Consider the following 17794-nt stretch of genomic DNA (forward strand, 5'->3'; position numbering starts at 1 on the left):
AGCATGGACTTCACTAAGCAAAGCTTAAGCATCGCTTCCTTAACTAAGTCGGTCTTATTCGCCGACTGTGAATACATAGCGACTTAAGCATTGCTTATTCGAATAAGACGATCTTAGTCAAGACCATCTTAAGTCCTTGCTCAAGTTGCGACTCTGAATACGGCCCTAAGACTCAAAATTTTGCGAAAAATGTTTTACCATGTGAGTGTAATTTCCTGCATTACAGACACCGCGTAGAATAAGGTTATGTTATGCGTAGATTCAAACCTCCAGCGGAACCGTCCGCCATATTACTTTTGTTTTTCTATTACGCGACTCCCGCGAGGACTCGCAGCGATTCGCGAGACAAAAGAAGCTCGAACGCGGGCCGATCACGGGTGGACGCATTTTCCTGGTGGATTACGCAAATATGCATGAAATGCCGAGCGCGACCTTCTTTTCACTCCTTAAGGGGGTAGACACGGGTAATAGCAGCACGTTGACATTACCGGCAAAAATGGGCCTATTAATGGATTTACGGGAATCGGTTATTTGTCCTTATATGAGAACACATAGGGCTGGGTGAGGGCACATTCGAAAGAAGAAGCTCCAATGCAGGGCGGTCAACTCATGGTTCAACGAGATTGTGTCGATATTTAATAACATGAGTGTCCAAAGTAGAGGAAAACTCGAGAAAATACACCCGCAGAATCCAAGTAAATTTTAGGTCACTATAAGAGTTTTGTGATTCAAACGATGAGTTGAGCTCCCTGCATTGAACCTTCCTCTTCCGAATGAGCCCTTATTCAGCTCAAAATCTTCTCATATAAGGACGAATAACCGATTCCCGCGAAAGCATTCCCACAGACGAGTTCCGCCATTATCTGGATAATACAGAGCAAGTCACATGACAAATTTAGTTCAGCTAGTAGTTACAAGGTGGCGACAAACTAAAAAGGCTGCCGATCTAGAATCGTAGCCAGAATCAAGCGTCAGCTTGATTACGTCACTCGAACTGTGCTGCGAACACTGATATGTATACTATGGATACGATATTCCTATAAGCCAGCTGTACAGCGGTTGAAGCGAATTGAAGGAGACTTTACTCGCCAACGCCACCACCGTTCGACCGATGTATTAAAGGAAATAGCCAATCAGTAGTAAGATTTTGAGTACCGCCACCGACGAGAAACTGTCGAAAGACGAGACAGTATCTCGACGAGGGTACCGTGGGTGATCGCGGGGTGAGGGGAAGTAAAGTACACCGGTCGAACGATGGTAGCGCATCACACCAAAATCACCTTCAAATCGCTTCAAGCATCTCCAATCCATAGTATATACATATATCAGTGGCTGCGAAGGCAAGCAAAAAAGGCAACAATGCCCGAACGCTGAGTGAGACACTCTACAGTCATGCTGTCCTTCTCTCATTCTGAATGTTGAGATCGTCCCTTTTCGCTAAGTTTTGATTGCCGCCCACCTGGATTTTTCACAGCGCCCCATAACAAACCTCGCCCTATTCAAACTATATCGTGTTTGGTATCATTTTAATCAGAAAAATTTCACCAATGCGCTAGTAAAAGTTTCAGTAAAAAAAAGTCAAAAATAAAAAAGTTTTATAATTGAATTAGTATTAGTCACACCGATACGTTTCGGCTCTTTCCTCTGATCATTGGACCTCTCTCTCACCTCCACTGTCTGTCCCTTTTTACGTTCACGCTTGGCTGGTCGTCGCATCTAATTCGAGATTCGACATCTCGGCTGGATATATGCAACGTCTGGTTCCCTATCTCTGTTCCATATATTCAGCTTTTACTGTATATGTAGACGCGAGGTCCCTCCATTTATTAGTTCTAATAGTACCATAGTACTTTTTTATGCAAAATGTTTCAAGGAGTTGACACAAGTAAATAAAAAAATGCAATTCCATTTAAATAAAAAGTGGATTTGCTTTTTTTAAGTGCATCGTTGCATTCACGAAGAAAATGAAATCACAGAAAAATAGACATTATCATACCATTGAACTTTTACATAAACAGCTTTTTCCTATCACTTACCAAATTCAAGATATAACCCGCCCCAATTGCATGACATATCCTGTATACTTTTATTAATTAAAAAACATTTATTTAAAGAAGTTAATAACTTTTTCTAAAAATAATTCTCAGATTGCACGTTCCTTCGGCTCTTCAGAGTAGGCATATATTTTTCAGCAATGGGGGGTGCTACGGTGTGCTATATAAAATCCACGTGTTTTGTCAGTCAGAATTTATCGGAGCGGGACAATTCTATCATTTGGGTTGAAAGAAGGATAGCATGATCACCGTACATTTCACTCTAAACACGCGCCAATGTTTCGCTTTCGTTCTTCAGGCGTATTATGGCGATGCCTCTGGCGAGATGAGCGTTTGAATGTGTCTGTAAAAATACTTGAGGCGCTGTTGCCTTCCTAGATCGTGTTGCGCGCACGCTAGCTGAGAATTAAACCTTTCAAGTTCGTAACAGCAAGGGAATTGCTCCGTTGGAAGAACGGGTAAAGGCAATCCAGCAATATCAAAAACCGAAAACCATTAACGAGTTACGCCGTTTTTTGGGTGTTATAGGTTTTTATCGTAGATTTCTACACAGAGCAGCGGACTGGTTAGCTCCCCTGAACAAGCACCTCAAGGGTGATAAACAAAAAGACAACAGGCTAGTGGAAAAAGCTTTCGAGGAAACTAAAAGGCAAATATCATTATTATGTCACCCTAGAGAGAACGCGCCTTTGACCTTACGCACGGACGCGTCAGACGTGGCAATCGGGGCCGTTTTAGAGCAGTTTGTTGATGGTACATGGGAGCCGCTTGGTTTTTTCTCTAGGAAGTTAGAAAAGGCTCAATTAAATTATAGCGTGTACGACAGAGAGCTTTTAGCCATCTACAAGCGCCTCAAAATTTTCAGGCATTTTGTGGAGGGCAGGAAATTGCGTATACTAACGGACCATAAGCCGTTGGTATATGCATTTCTGCAAAAAGCTAACAAAGCCAGTCCACGACAGATCAGGCAGCTGGATTACATCGGTCAATTTACCACCCAAATAGTCCATGTAGACAGTGAGGAAAATGTGGTGGCCGATGCTTTTTCCAGGCTGCAAGTAATAGAAATGCCTGTCATTATCTCTACGGAGGAGTTAATACAGGCACAAGCGAAAGACGAAGAACTGGCGAAAATTATATCGGAAAATTCCAGCAGGTGGAACTTAAAAAAAATATTTTTGGAAAGTTCAGATAAATACTTGTATGGAGACATTGTCAAAAATAATATTAGACCTTATGTACCGAAAGATTTGAGAAAAAGAATATTTAATAATGTACACAACCTATCACATCCTAGCGGAAGAACAACTAGGAAGTTGATAGGAAAAAGTTTTGTCTGGCCTCTAATGAATAGGGAAATAGCCGAGTGGTCCCGTACCTGTATCGCGTGTCAGAAAAGTACGATTCATCGCCACAGCAAGCCAATACCTGAGAAAATCGAGGTACCCAAAGGACGTTTTGAACATATCCATGTCGATCTAGTTGGATCATTATCAATAATTAATAATTATAAATACTGTTTAACAATAATAGATAGATACTCCAGGTGGCCAGAAGCAGTGCCGCTCACGGATAGTTCAGCAGATAAAGTGGCAACAGCCATATTATGCAAACTGGATTGCGAGATTCGGAGCTCCAACAACAATCACATCGGATCAAGGCACGCAGTTCGAGTCACAAATATTCCAAGCGTTGAGTAAATTAATCGGTTGTACCAAGACACGTACAACAACGTACCACCCCCAGCCAAATGGGATGATTGAAAGGTGGCATCGGTCATTAAAAGCTCCCATAATGTGCCATGAGACCAAAAATTGGGTCGAAATTCTTCCGACAGTGTTGCTGGGACTCCGAGCCAGTTACAAGGAAGATTTAAAGGCGTTTGCTGCCGAAATGTTGTATGGTGCTCCGATCAGACTGCCTGGAGAATTTTTTATACATGCGGATGAAGAAATTGATCCGCAGATTTTTGTAGAAAAATTCAGACAGCATATTCGACAAGTTAAGCCTCGTCCAATTTCGCATCACGGGAAACCTAATTCATTTGTGCACAAGTCATTGCATTCCTGCTCGCATGTTTTTGTACGGGTAGACACAGTAAGGAAATCCCTTGAACCGCCTTATGAGGGTCCATTTGAGGTCCTAGAACGGATTACGGATCACGTTTTTAGAATTAGGTATAAGGATAGAGACATAAATGTTTCTGTCGAAAGGCTCAAGCCAGCGTTTTGCGAGAGTACACTTGACGACACCACAAAAAGCAAGTCAAAGACATATGCAAAGAAAGTAAGATTCAAGTAAGATTTAAATAAGAATCGTGAGTTAAAGATTTGTAGCTCACTCGGAGGGGAGTGATGTAGCGACCAGCGACCAGCGTTGCTGGCGTTCGATGCGCCATCGTATTGTAACGTGAAACGTTATCACGTGAATATGTTTAGAGTGTTATGGCGACACTGCCATGGGAATATTTATCGATAGTCTGTTGTATCGATATGTCTTGAATGTTCTTGGAGGACCTTTTGTATCGGTGGTCATAAATTAAGAGCGAAATTCAAACATCATCTGTGCGTACACTTATATAAATAGACAAAGATTAAATTGTAAACCCCTCGACGTGGGTGATCAAGCTGAGAGAAGGCCGGAAGTCCAGAGAATGGAATAGTTTCACTTCGAAAATTCCTAAAAGACTAATTTATGATAGACCATAGCCAATTCGTTGTTTTCGACCAAGTCACGAACGGTCCTTAAAAACTACGAAGTCTTTTTCGATATCCTGTCTTTTCATACACTCTAAGAGGGTCGTAAATTTCCTTAAGAGTTGCTTTGGCAAGTACAAGGTCTTGTCGTTTCCTAATTTCTCTGGGTCCCACGCCTTCTCGTAGCACATGTGCGCTGCAACGTTCTAGCGTCTTGGCGGAGCGCCTCCACTTCCACGCGCCTGAGGGTGGACCATAACCAGGAGAAGGGGCCTACGCGGGACGGAGTGGACTCCTCCACCATTGGACGAGGGATAATCCTGAGGGAGGATCCAGGATCCACGAACGAAGGGGCATCGAACGACAACGCGCGAAGATCTTCGCCAAGCGCAGAATCGTCAGAATGATTTTGTCAGTCAATTAGACAAATCCTTCTCACGCGATAAATTGTAAACACAAGTTACCAGTCAGCCTGAATAAACCTTTAAAATATTAAAGTACAGTAACCGATAATTAGAGTTTGTTATTTTCATCCGCGCCTTGCGAGCGGAGCGCCTCGGCGCTCCACGGATTGTCATACCTGCGCCTTAATTCCCCAAATATCCCTATTTTCCGCGAACGGACACGCAACATATTTGGTGACAGCGGTGGGATACTTAAAAAAGGGATAGTTCAAAAGTGGGGATAAACATTTAAAAGGTGATAAACATTCAAAAGGTGACAATTTAAAAGGTGATAATTCGGAGAAAACAATTTCAAACAGTGAAATAACTGAATAGTTAAATAAAGTGATTATGACAAACTTATGTACACTTAAATTACTTTATCAGCTCGCGGGTGTGTATTAAACAGTTAATTAAACATTCTACAAACTATTTTATTGAACTGTTACATTATAAATAAGTGGACAAAGTTTAGTGCAACTTCTCCCTCTTGGGTTTTGGCACGGTTTCCCCAAGAGCGAAGGGTAGATACCGGAGTCAGGTGATTTCGGCTGCCGTGCAAGCCATCCACCGAAATCACGCGCATCTCGTCCACGTCATCGTTGATTCATTCCTGGAGCATAAGAGAGGACGAAATAAAATCCAGAGACCTGAGCGGACTGCTCACGGAGCTGAGGCCTACCTGAAGCAGCTGACTGCGGACGGATTTTATTAGAGTACCTGTTGCTGAATTGGGGACCATCGAGCTGGAGTACTAAGGGATTTTCCCATAAACCGAGGTCAACCTGATCAACGGGTCGCCGACGGATGGAGCCGTACACCTGTAAAAGAAGGATTAGTTAAACAAAACTTTAAGTGACTTCTTACGGATTATAAATTGATCGTTGCGACAGAACTGTAAGTCTAGAATATAAGCAATTAAACTATAGAATATTAGTTGTAATCGTTAATTCTAATTCGATAAGACGCCGCCGTTTTTAACGAAACTAATAAGGGCCAGAAGGAGAAAGGGTCGCAAAAATAGTCTGCGTGGTGATAGCGTTATACTTGAGGAAGAAAGCTCAGTAGAATCTCCCAGCATAGAGTCTTCTTCCTCAATTGGAAGATTTAAACCCCAATTACAGGAGTCATCTCTTGTACCTGCCCAGTCTATAATACAGAGTTGGGGTAAGCCGGGCGGCGTATGTGTTTCTTCTAGCAGCACGGCAAATAACACGCTAATGATTCCACCTAGGCCATTACCTTCTAATGTTTTGAATTCCTCTTCGGATGCGAATGAACATCCGATAAATACTTTAAATTTAGAGTCATTGCAACCTTCCAAGGACAATATGACTAAGGACGCGGTCACGTCATCGCCTAAACTTTCAAAAACCTTTACGGGTACCCAATATGACGTAGTAAAAGGTTTTATTCCTCATTTTGATGGAAAGCCATCCCAAATAAACCATTTTATTGCTCAATCTAAGCTTGCCGACACCTTAGCCAAAACCGAGGACAAAACTCTTTTGCTCGCTATAATTCGGAATCGAATGCAACACCGGGTTTACAGGGGCATAGTGGGTGATGACGAACCGGAAACTGTGGAGGAGTTGATAGCTCTGATCAAATCCACGTTCGCCCAAAGTTTTAATTTAAATGATACTCAAAATGAGTTGAAGACCGTTCGCCGTCATGAAAGCGAATCGATCGAAGAATATGGGTTCCGGGTAAATGATATTTTAGATCGCGGGGTACAGGCGGCGAAAGAAGATTTGAATTCAGAGGAATTTGGGGGCATTAAAAAATTGCTCATGACGAGCGCGGTGACTGGATTTTTATGGGGATTGGGAAACGACGTTGTCGCGAGTATTCTTTCTAATGATGACGTTAAAGATTTAAGAGCAGCAATTAAATTAGCATCAAAAATTGAGACTCACGTAAATTCATCGCGGACTTCTCAGAACATAAACGTTTCTGATGTAAATTCTAAAGTTCTGATCGCGGAAACGCGGACCACAAATGTTTTACCTGTGGAAAGGCCGGGCATATTTCTGCGGATTGTCGAGTGCGCCGGGATCGTCGCTTCATAAATTCGAATCGTGACCACCAGTTTCCTTCAATTTCTGAAAAGAAAATTTTCTTCAAGGAAATCCTTTGAAATCGAGAAAGAATTGTTAGCAGTTTTGTTTGGAGTGGAACATTTTCGACCTTACCTTTTTGGCCGGCAATTTACGTTGCTTACTGACCATAGACCTTTAGTTTGGCTACACAGTGTCAGGGATCCAACGTCTAAAATTATGAGGTGGCGTACTAGATTGAATGAGTATGATTATACTGTAGTGTACAAACCTGGAAAGGTTAACGCCAATGCCGACGCACTTTCACGGAACCCCGTAGACACCTGCATAAATTCAGATCCTCTACCATTTACCGTACGGTCTAGCGTGGATTCCAATCCCGGTTCGCGGTGTCTGGAAAGGGTGCTAGCCTGCGCAGGTGGGACACCAGTTGCAGGTTCTGAAACGGCCGGGATGGATGAAATGCAGTTCGTTAATAATGAGTCGCTAGTGGCCTCTGCATTCCTGGCGCGTGGAAAGGCAGCGGCTAAATAAAACGAGGTCACCAACAAAGTGCAAGGAACTTTGTATTTGGAAGCAGTATCATCAGGAAGTTTATTTAAATCTCTGAAGGGATCATCCCATGAGGGTGCCTGTGTGGTCCCGGTGCAGCTTGTGCCAGCGCAGGGGTGTGATCCCCGTGACTGTGTGGTTTTGTCCTCGCCTCGAACAGTGGTTTCGGGTGAGAGTGTGATGAGGTCGCAGCTAGTGGATGTGCTGGACCCACCGTGAAATCCACCCCAGACTTACATGCGGGTGTGGCTCGGTGAAATGTTTCCAACCGAACAGGCCATTAATTTGCCCAGCGTGCCATGATTCGTGCTATGTCGGGCAGACCAACGTGCATTTGCGCGCTCTACCTGTACAATGCCCAGCGCGCATGGATACGTGCTTGCATGGTTCTAGGGTTGATGTTGTGGAATGCCTTGGCAGGGAGACCAGGTAGCGTGGACAAGTTGGCTGGGATTCCCAAGGGGATTTGTGACCTCGTTAACAGTTTCTGTAAAGAAAAAGATAAAGATTATAAATCTTAATAATGTCGAGAGCGGTGAAAATAGTAGAAGTACAGTATTGGTCAATAATTTAGATAATGAAATAAATAGACCTACAGTAGATCCTTCCCTTTTGCCTGTTATACATTATGTAGAGGATAATCTTTTTATGAGACGCGATAATCTTGTTCATTTTACGCCTCTTCTTTTATTTTATAAAAATGAACCCCATGACGAATTAGATCTTAGTCACGTTGAATTATCGTTAAAGTCATAGAGAAGCTCTCTTATAAACTTAGACAAAGCAAACGAGTGAAATGTTTGAGATGATGAATAGCCCCAGGGTTTCGAATGATTCCCCGCGCTTTATATATCTCTCTGTTTACAAACGGTGTACAGTAAAAGCTGGATATACAGTAAAAGCTGGATATATGCAACAAAAGTTTGGCTGGATATATGCAACATCGCTATCCCCTCCACTTGGGGGGATCCCCGTAAGCCGAACCGAGCCGCTCGGCGAGGAAACCGTGTAATATGATCCGACCGTAATCGGTGTGACTAATACTAATTGAACGATAAAACTTTTTTGTTTTTAACTTTTTCTTAATGAAACTTTTACTAACGCATTTGTGAGATTTTTCTGATTAAAATGGTACCAAACACGATATAATTTGAATTATATTTATTTATTAAAATAATAATAAAACTGTACATATGTACAAGGCAGGCCGTACACCAAAGATACATCAAACACGCAACATGCAACATGCAACACGTTGCATGTTGTGTACGAACGTAGAATAGGTGACGCGGCAGGGTACAAACGATTTGTACGAACGTACAATAGGTAACGCGGCACGGTACAAACGATTTGTACGGACACAGAATCGATACCAAGACTGGATATATGCAACGTTTAAATGCCCAGAATCGACACCTCGGCTGGATATATGCAATATTAAATACCCAGAATCGACACCTCGGCTGGATATATGCAACGTTTAAATGCCCAGAATCGACACCTCGGCTGGATATATGCAACGTTTGAAACCCGAGCCGACACCGCAACCGGTTTTCATTTCCAATCGTCCTTTGCTTTTCGCCAACTTTTAACATCAATTTTAGCAAGTAATTATAATTCAAACTATATTGTGTTTGGTACCACTTTAATCACAAAAATCTCACCAATGCGCTAGTACAAGTTTCATTAAAAAAGAGTCAAAAATAAAAAAGTTTTTTGATTCAATTAGTATTAGTCACACCGATACGTTTCGGCTCTTTCCTTTGATCATCGGACCTCTCTCTTTGCGCCATTGTCTGTCCTTTTCTACGTTCACGCTTGGCTGCTCGTCGCGTGTAACCCGAGATTCGATACCTCGACTGGACATATGCAACGTCTGGGTCCCAATCTTTGTTGCATATATCCAGCTTTTACTGTATGCAACAAACTTTGGGACCCAGGCGTTGCATATATCCAGTCGAGGTGTCGAATCTCGGGTTACACGCGACGAGAAGCCAAGCGTGAACGTAGAAAAGGACAGACAGTGGCAGAAAGAGAGAGGTCCGATGATCAAAGGAAAGAGCCGAAACGTATCGGTGTGACTAATACTAATTCAATCAAAAAACTTTTTTATTTTTAACTTTTTCTTAATGAAACATTTACTAACGCATTTGTGAGATTTTTCTGATTAAAATGGTACCAAACACGATATGATTTGAATTATATTTATTTATTAAAATAATAATAAAACTGTACATATGTATAAGGCACACCGTACACCAAAGATACATCAAACACGCAACATGCAACATGCAACACGTCGCATGTTGTGTACGAACGTAGAATAGGTATCGCGGCACGGTACAAACGATTGTTTTTCTAGGGACCGTCGGTAAAGTTTTCGACTCTGAAGGTAATGCGAGCGTCGAAAACTTTATCGACAGTCCCTAGAAAAATCCCTAGACCCGAGTTCTCAAATTATGTCGTCATTTCTAAACAGAATGCAAAAAAATTTGAGGGACATGTCCAGGAGGCCCTAAAGAATGGTAGTCTGGTCTTTATATTATCCAAATCGTCAAAAAATTATAAAATATTGAAATTTATGTGTGTCAACCGTCAAGAAAATGGCGGATCGGACTCACCAGCATCAATTTATTCGTAATATAAACATTTCTGCCAATAGTTTGTCCAAATGGGTACCGGACTACCATTCTTTGGGTCAGAGAGAATAAAATAAGCACCCAAGGGATGATGTATAAGTCTCCAGGAAGAAGTAATTTGAGAACTACGATTTCGTTGATTCTTCATTCGCGAAAGACGTCAGAAAGGTGAAACAGACCAGAAATTTAGTTCCTCGTTTATTCTGTAGGGCGCAGTTCATTCGTTTTCTATGCTCGACCGCGCGCTCATTCGCAGCTCGTATATGTGAACATGTGTGCGTTGACCGAAACGTCGACGACGATACAATGTATCGTGAAGAACAACACGCTCGAGCCTGGAAGAAGCGATGGGCTTCGACGCGTGAATTTCTTTTCCACGCGACGTTCTATCGACTACAATAGCGATTTTCAACCCATATGTCACGAGATCATTGAAAACATGAAAAAATGCAATAATGTACAAGAAATTATTGATATAAAGGGAAAATAATTCAGATAGTGCTTTCAATCCCATTGTGAATTCGCGGCAAGAACAAAAATTTTGAGCTAACGTATTTTTATAAAAAACTTCGAATTAATATAAAAAATCAGGAATTTAGATTTCTCTTCTGCAATTACGGACGCTCCTTTTTCTATAGGCCCAGGCATTTGATTCAATAGTAAAGATTCTATGAAAACGAAAAATTCATCCCCACTACTGGGGGGTATACTCCTTGAGATGCCGGGAAGTTCGCTCGTTGAGTAGTGTAATATGATCTGGGATCGAATATATGAGTGAGGTAATACTAATGCAACGACTGAAGTTTGTTATTTTTCATTTCTTTTTATAAACCTTTTACCAAGATATTTGTGACGTTTTTCTGAGTAAAATGATACCAAACACGGTACAATTTGGACTAATTGCTCGCTAATAAGCCTATGCTCTAACAGTGCATACATTACTATTCTCCTATTCGGTCGGAAAGGGCAAGATTTGTAGGAATTCGGAGCACAATAGCGGGACATATTATTTTTAAAAAAACTAACCTTAGGCATTCGATTTGAAGGAATTCGGAATACAATATCGGGACATATTATTTTTAAAAAAACTAACTTTAGGCATTCGATTTGTAGGAATATTCTTCCCTTGGTTATGTTATATTACAAGAAATGTATATATAATATTTGGCTGAAGGAGTTAGGTCATTCATACATTTCCTAGGTCATGTATGCAGTATCGTATTTTATACTTTGGCTGTAACGTAATATAGCTATCGTAGCATCCGTGTGTCATTTAGGTGTATGCGAAGAGTGACGTAGAATAGCATGCCGTTAGTTGGATGCAATAACTGAGGTAGCGCTGTTATCAGTTTCTGTTCGGCCTAATTTTCAATGAAACGTTGACTGTTTTACCGACGCGGAATTCGAAGTTCGGCCTCGACGCTCGCATCACCTGATACCGTAGAATCGGGATTTGAACTGAATCTCCTGGTTTCTCATGGTTTCTCACTTCTACCATAGTGCCATGGACGAAATTATATTATTTTATCGATTCGTCGATGCTGCTGCCACGTGCTTTGGTGGTTTGAGCATCGAGCCGATAACGTAGAAATGACGAGAGCAGCTGAACCCGCAGAGCTCACACGGACACGTGGGACAACACGCTTGTGTTAGATGAAGCAACTGAAGTAGGGGAGACACTGGGACGTCGCACAGTGGCGAATTTGCCCGAAATCGTGGCCAAAAGTGAAAAAATTTTTTTTGCGAATTTGAAAAATCTTCGTAGCGTATTTCATTTATGAATTATCAGAGCATATTTTCCTCCTATTGTCAATCTTTTATATGTAATTCTGTTAGAGATATACGAGTTCAAAGTTGGCATTTTTGTAACGTCAGTTTTTTCGACCATAATTAAGGCGATGCGAGCGTCGAGGCCGAACTCCGAATTCCGCGTTGGTAAAACAGTCAACGTTTCATCGAAAATTTGGCCGAACAGAAACTGATTTCAGCGCCACCTCAGTTATTGCATCCAACTAACGGCATGCTATTTACGTCACTGTTCGCATACACCTAAATGACACACGGATGCTGCGATAACTATATTATGTACATACGTAACAGACAAAATATAAAATACGATATTGTACACATGACCTATGAAATATATGAATGACCTAACTCCTTCAGGCAAATGTTATATATACATTTTTTGTAATCTAACATAACCAAGGGAAGAATATTCGTACAAATCGAATGTCTAAAGTTATTTTTTTTATATGTCCCGATATTATACTCTGAATTCCTATAAATCGAATGTCTAAGGTTAGTTTATCCTTCTAAAGGAAATCGTCAGTGTAGAGGCACTCGCAGCTAAATTTGTGGTCTGTTTTACCTTTTTGACGTCTTTCGCGAGTGAAAAATCAACGAAATCGTAGTTTTCGGTTTTCGTCTAAACGAAAGCTTGTACACCATCCCCTGGGTGCTCGTTTTGCTCTATCCGACCCAAAGAATGGCGCTCTGGTCTCTATTTGGACATTCGTTTCGCAAAAATGTTTATATTACAAATAAATTAATGCAGGTGAGTCCGTTCCGCCATTTTCTTGACTGTGGACAGACACAAATTTCAATATTTTATAACTTTTTGACGATTTGGGTAAAATAAGGACCACAGCGCCATTCTTTAGGGCCTTCTGGACACGTCCCTCAAATTTTTTTGCATTCTGTTTAGAAATGACGACGAAAACCGAAAACTCGCGTCTAGGGATTTTTCTAGGGACTGTCGGTAAAGTTTTCGACACTCGCATCGCCTTAAAAGTAGCTTAGTGATTTATTATCGGGCTATGATGCTAGTTTATCAGTATTGATGTAAACTAGCATGTTCTTAGTTAATATACATCCCAGTGTTATTACGTTTTCTTAATTATTAAAGGTGCGATAGATAAAAATACAAGACCTATACATTTTTCTACTTGATTAATGAAAAAGTTGTCCATCGACCAAGATCGACCGGTAATTTTTTTTTTAAATGAAACCTTGAAGATTACTGAACAAGTATCTGCTTCATTTAGCTGCGGCTTTTTGCGGTCTTATGAGTTATTATCATTTGTTTACTGGCCGCACGGTTCGTGGAGCGGGTCGTTTATAGCATAGGATGGCGAGTACGCTGCTTTACCTGCTTGATGTTCTTATTCCTACGGTTAAAAGGGTCTAGCAATTTGATAAGTAGGGTATGTTTATACCACAGGCGATGAATACAGTCTTCTACCTGTTTTGTATTTTCAATCCTACGGTTACATAGTTTTGGCAATATGACGATGGGTACATTTATGACATTGGAGTTCTTTTTTACATTTAACATTTTGTCTGCTTCATTTAGCTGCGACTTTTTGCGACCTTATGAGTTATTATCATTTGTTTACTGGCCGCATGGTTCGTGGAGCGGGTCGTTTATGGCATAGGGTAGCGAGTACGCTGCTTTACCTGCTTGATGTTAACTAGTAAGGATTTTAATAATATAGACTTAGTAATGCATCAAACTATTAACAACGAATCAGCATTACAATTTGGTATATCGCCATTACATGCGTGGATTCGCTTTTTCGAATGTTTATTACATTTATCATATAAGCTAAATATTCGTCAGTGGCAAGCTCGTGGGGATGAAAATAAAAAGAAAGTGTTAGAAAATAAGAAACGAATTCAGGAGCGTTTCAGAACTGAAATGGGTTTGATTGTGGACAAACCGAAACCGGGATTTGGTACCAGCAACGATGGTAATACCGCTCGCCGATTTTTCACAAATTCTACATCTTCTGCAAACATCACAGGATTGGATGAGGAAATAATACAACGATTTCATGTTATTTTAGCCATTATTTCTAGTACCTACCCAATAAAAATAGAACCTTTTAAACTGTATTGCATCGATACTGCACAGAAATTTGTGGCACTTTATCCATGATACAATATGCCCACAACTGTCCACAAAATATTATTTCATTCTGGAGACATAATTAAACACGCAATCCTTCCAATCGGACAACTAGGTGAAGAAGCTCAAGAGTCCCGGAATAAAGATATTAAGAAATTTCGGGAGCATCATTCTAGAAAATTTTCCAGAATAAAAACTATGGAGGACATTTATCACAATTTATTGGTATCGTCAGATCCATATATAAGCAGTACGAGGAAAGTATGGCCGAAAAAAGGAAAAACATATCCTCCAGATGTTATTCAATTCTTCGACATTCCAAATATTCATGAATTTGAAGAAGAAGAAGAAGAAGAAGAAGTAGAAGAAGAAGAACGGGAATGATGTTTAGAACAATTTAGAATAAATTTTTTTAGAATATTTTGGAATAATCTATATATATATATATGTATGTTTATCTGTAAATATTATTTGTTTCATGTATATTAATGTATATATGTATTATATTGTACATTTTTCCTTCTTCTAATATTGAAATTTAACACTTCATCATGTGGAATGGTCTAAAAAATCAATCCATGTAAAAAGAAAAGATATGCTACTCAATCTAATAATTTAAACATGATTTTAAAGTCATATTGTATAAGAAATTAATATTTTTTATTAAAAAAGTACATTATTATCATTCTAGAACCATAATACTGTAAGTTATTTCATTAATTTGCATCAGATACCAAAATATTAATTTTGGCCACGAATTCGGGCAAATTCGCCACTGTGCGTCGTGGAGAGGGTAAAAATTTGTCCCAGGCCAAACTCCCGTATTTAATACTGTAACGAAAATTAGTTCACCCCCGGAATTCTAGGTAGCGCTGGTGTCGCTACAAACACATAGAAATTATATCAGTGAGATACGCACACAAGCATATGCTCCCTATATACGTGTGCATAGTCTTACCCATTCAAAACTTTGAAAAATAAAAATAATGAAAGGGAAAAAATTATAACAATATATGTGGAGTAATTTCCATAATACATTTCCATATATTAAACTTTTACTACTTTTACTGACCCCTGGTGGTCAGGTTTAACTATAAGAACAAAATTATATAATATTATACATACACTTCATGCTAGAAGTATTATTATGTATACCTCAGTGTATTAATACCATGTTAATGCTTTTATATATTGTATATGTAAACTGGATACTTACAATCTTCTTCTTTTTCTTCTTTTCATTTGCATCCAGATGTCTTGTTGCTCTATTTTAATAAAGGCAGCCTCAGACACTGTAATAAATATTTTCGTTAACAATTATTTACATATGTTATAAAAATTATATAAGAGTTATTACCAAGTAAGTTCAGTGCGGGAACTGCTGATGTTGTTAATCTTTTTCTCACGAAGTATTTTTCTTCAAAATAGCTGTTACAGATCATCCAGAAATTCAGTTTTCAAGTGGAAGCACTGACTTTGGGTTACCACGTACTTCCACCCACTGCTCCATCCTCTTCTTATCCTTTTTCTCTTGAGTGAAGGAGAACATCCTTTAAAGATACATTTTAATAATTAAAATTAAATACATATATTACTAAAACACCAATGTAAACAGTTACTGTTTTCAGTAACAATTTTAAACAATTCTGTACTTACTTAATTTCTATCTTCTTCTGCTGCATCTCATCAGTAGAAGTTATTAAAAACCTAAAAACCTAGAAAAAATTTTTAAAAATATCTTTTTAAATAATAATAATAGTAATTATTATAATAATGGAATTCACGAACCTGGAAATTCAGTCACCCACGCTGTCACCATGTGCAACCATGTGCGCCATAATTCTTTTGTCTCTTTAAATTTTGAAACAATTGAAAAAGCGGCGACAAATTTCGCGGGAACATGACGTCACGATATCTTTAGTTGTGTATGTTAAAATCAGTGATACAAGCTATGCATGTAGAGAAGCGACATCAGCGCCGCCTGGAAGTCCGGGGGTGAGTTAAAATTTGCATCAAATTCACAAGAGTGGAGCTTGGAGGTCTGATTTGTCCCACGTCCCACGGTTCTGGCCTGGCATCAGTGATCTTTACCCTCTCCACGACGTCCCACGACGTCCCAGTGACTCCCCTACCGCAGTTGTTTCATCTAACACAAGCGCGTTGTCCCACGTGTCCGTGTGAGCTCTCTGCGGGTTTGGCAGAGTTCGGCTGCTCTCGTCATTTCTACGTTATCGGCTCTATGCTCAAGCCGCTAAAGCACGTGGCAGCAGCATCGACGAATCGACAAAATAATATAATTTCGTGCATGGCAATATGGCTGAATTAAGAAACTAGGAGAATCAGTTCGAATCCCGATTTTACGGTTTCAGTTCTGATTCTTAATACATTAACGTTTTTCTAATACATAAAAATACATTTTTGATACATTAATACTATGAAACACATTAACTTGGAAAGCAGTTAAAAAAAGGAGAACTGCATCTTTCTTTGATATTGTTTTTAATATTTAAGTTTTATATATATACATATGTATGTACGTACATATGATAAAAGTACGTGATACAGAAGTAATTTCTTCCATTAGATATTACTGTTATTCTAACTATTACAATACGTAAATTCGAAGACATACGAGGAAAATTGGTTAGGTTAAATTGTAAGGATATAAAGAAATTTCAATCTTTAATGGTTTGTCAGTTTTATTTCTTATTCCTTACAACTATTATAATTTTATTCTCTGAATGGTCATTACAATGAAAGTTGGATTAGATACAACTTGATTCCTCATTTAATTTGTTATATACATATCAGGTTTCTTGCAACTATTGCACCTGGTCCACGCTTATACAATATTGCATATTTTACTTTCCTATAATACAACCAAAGAAACAAAACTATAATATAGTGATTACGATAATACAATAGAAAATATTAAGCTTGGTATAAACCTTGTTTTTTTTGTGTACTTAATCTGCAGTTACGCTTCGTTGCTTTATAATGACTGATTTTTCTTTTGAATGAAACTTCCACTAGCGTATTGATGAAATTTTTCGATTAAAACAAGATCAAACACGACATAATTTGAATTATAGTTACTTTATATATTTGCATTAGGTTTTAAATAAATAAGTAAATATAATGCAAATTATGTCGTGTTTGGTCTTATTTTGATCAGAAGAACCTTCCAATTACATTGGTAAAAGTTTCATTTAGCAAAAATGAAAAATAAAAAAGTTATGGTTAAATTAATATTGTCTCACTCAAATGTTTTTTCTCGGGCCCTTTAATTCTCGGACCTCCTTCTCTTTCGCTATTTGTCTTTTTCTACGTTCGCCAGCATTCAAGAACTCGCTCGAGCTGTGACGTTCTGCCAGCCTCGCACACTTTCAGGAGAATCGGGAAAATCCAGCATAATAACACATTCTATGCTGAAAGAATAT

At 39.4% G+C, this 17794-nt stretch overlaps 1 protein-coding gene and 1 long non-coding RNA gene across 2 annotated transcripts; one reads left to right on the top strand and one right to left on the bottom strand.

Moving 5' to 3' along the window:
- The first annotated feature begins 3848 nt into the window (after positions 1-3848).
- On the top strand, positions 3849-4355 carry LOC143305445 (uncharacterized). Its single transcript, XM_076689113.1, has one exon. It carries the CDS (start codon positions 3849-3851, stop codon positions 4353-4355), a length of 507 nt encoding a protein of 168 aa, XP_076545228.1.
- A 1287-nt stretch (positions 4356-5642) lies between these two features.
- LOC117609769 (uncharacterized) lies at positions 5643-16388 on the bottom strand. Its single transcript, XR_004582677.2, has 8 exons — positions 16011-16388; positions 15712-15904; positions 15571-15646; positions 7525-8292; positions 7389-7464; positions 7204-7298; positions 5876-6014; positions 5643-5806 (listed from the first exon to the last, which is right to left on the bottom strand). It is a non-coding gene; the product is annotated as an uncharacterized LOC117609769 (long non-coding RNA).
- Between the last annotated feature and the right edge of the window lie 1406 nt (positions 16389-17794).

Source organism: Osmia lignaria, chromosome 7 (genome assembly GCF_051020975.1).
Source record: "Osmia lignaria lignaria isolate PbOS001 chromosome 7, iyOsmLign1, whole genome shotgun sequence".
Classification (NCBI taxonomy): domain Eukaryota; kingdom Metazoa; phylum Arthropoda; class Insecta; order Hymenoptera; family Megachilidae; genus Osmia; species Osmia lignaria.

What these genes read in the sequence shown, in the direction of transcription:
- LOC143305445 (XM_076689113.1), top strand. Translation starts at nt 3,849, where the DNA reads ATGTGCCATGAGACCAAAAATTGGGTCGAAATTCTTCCGACAGTGTTG.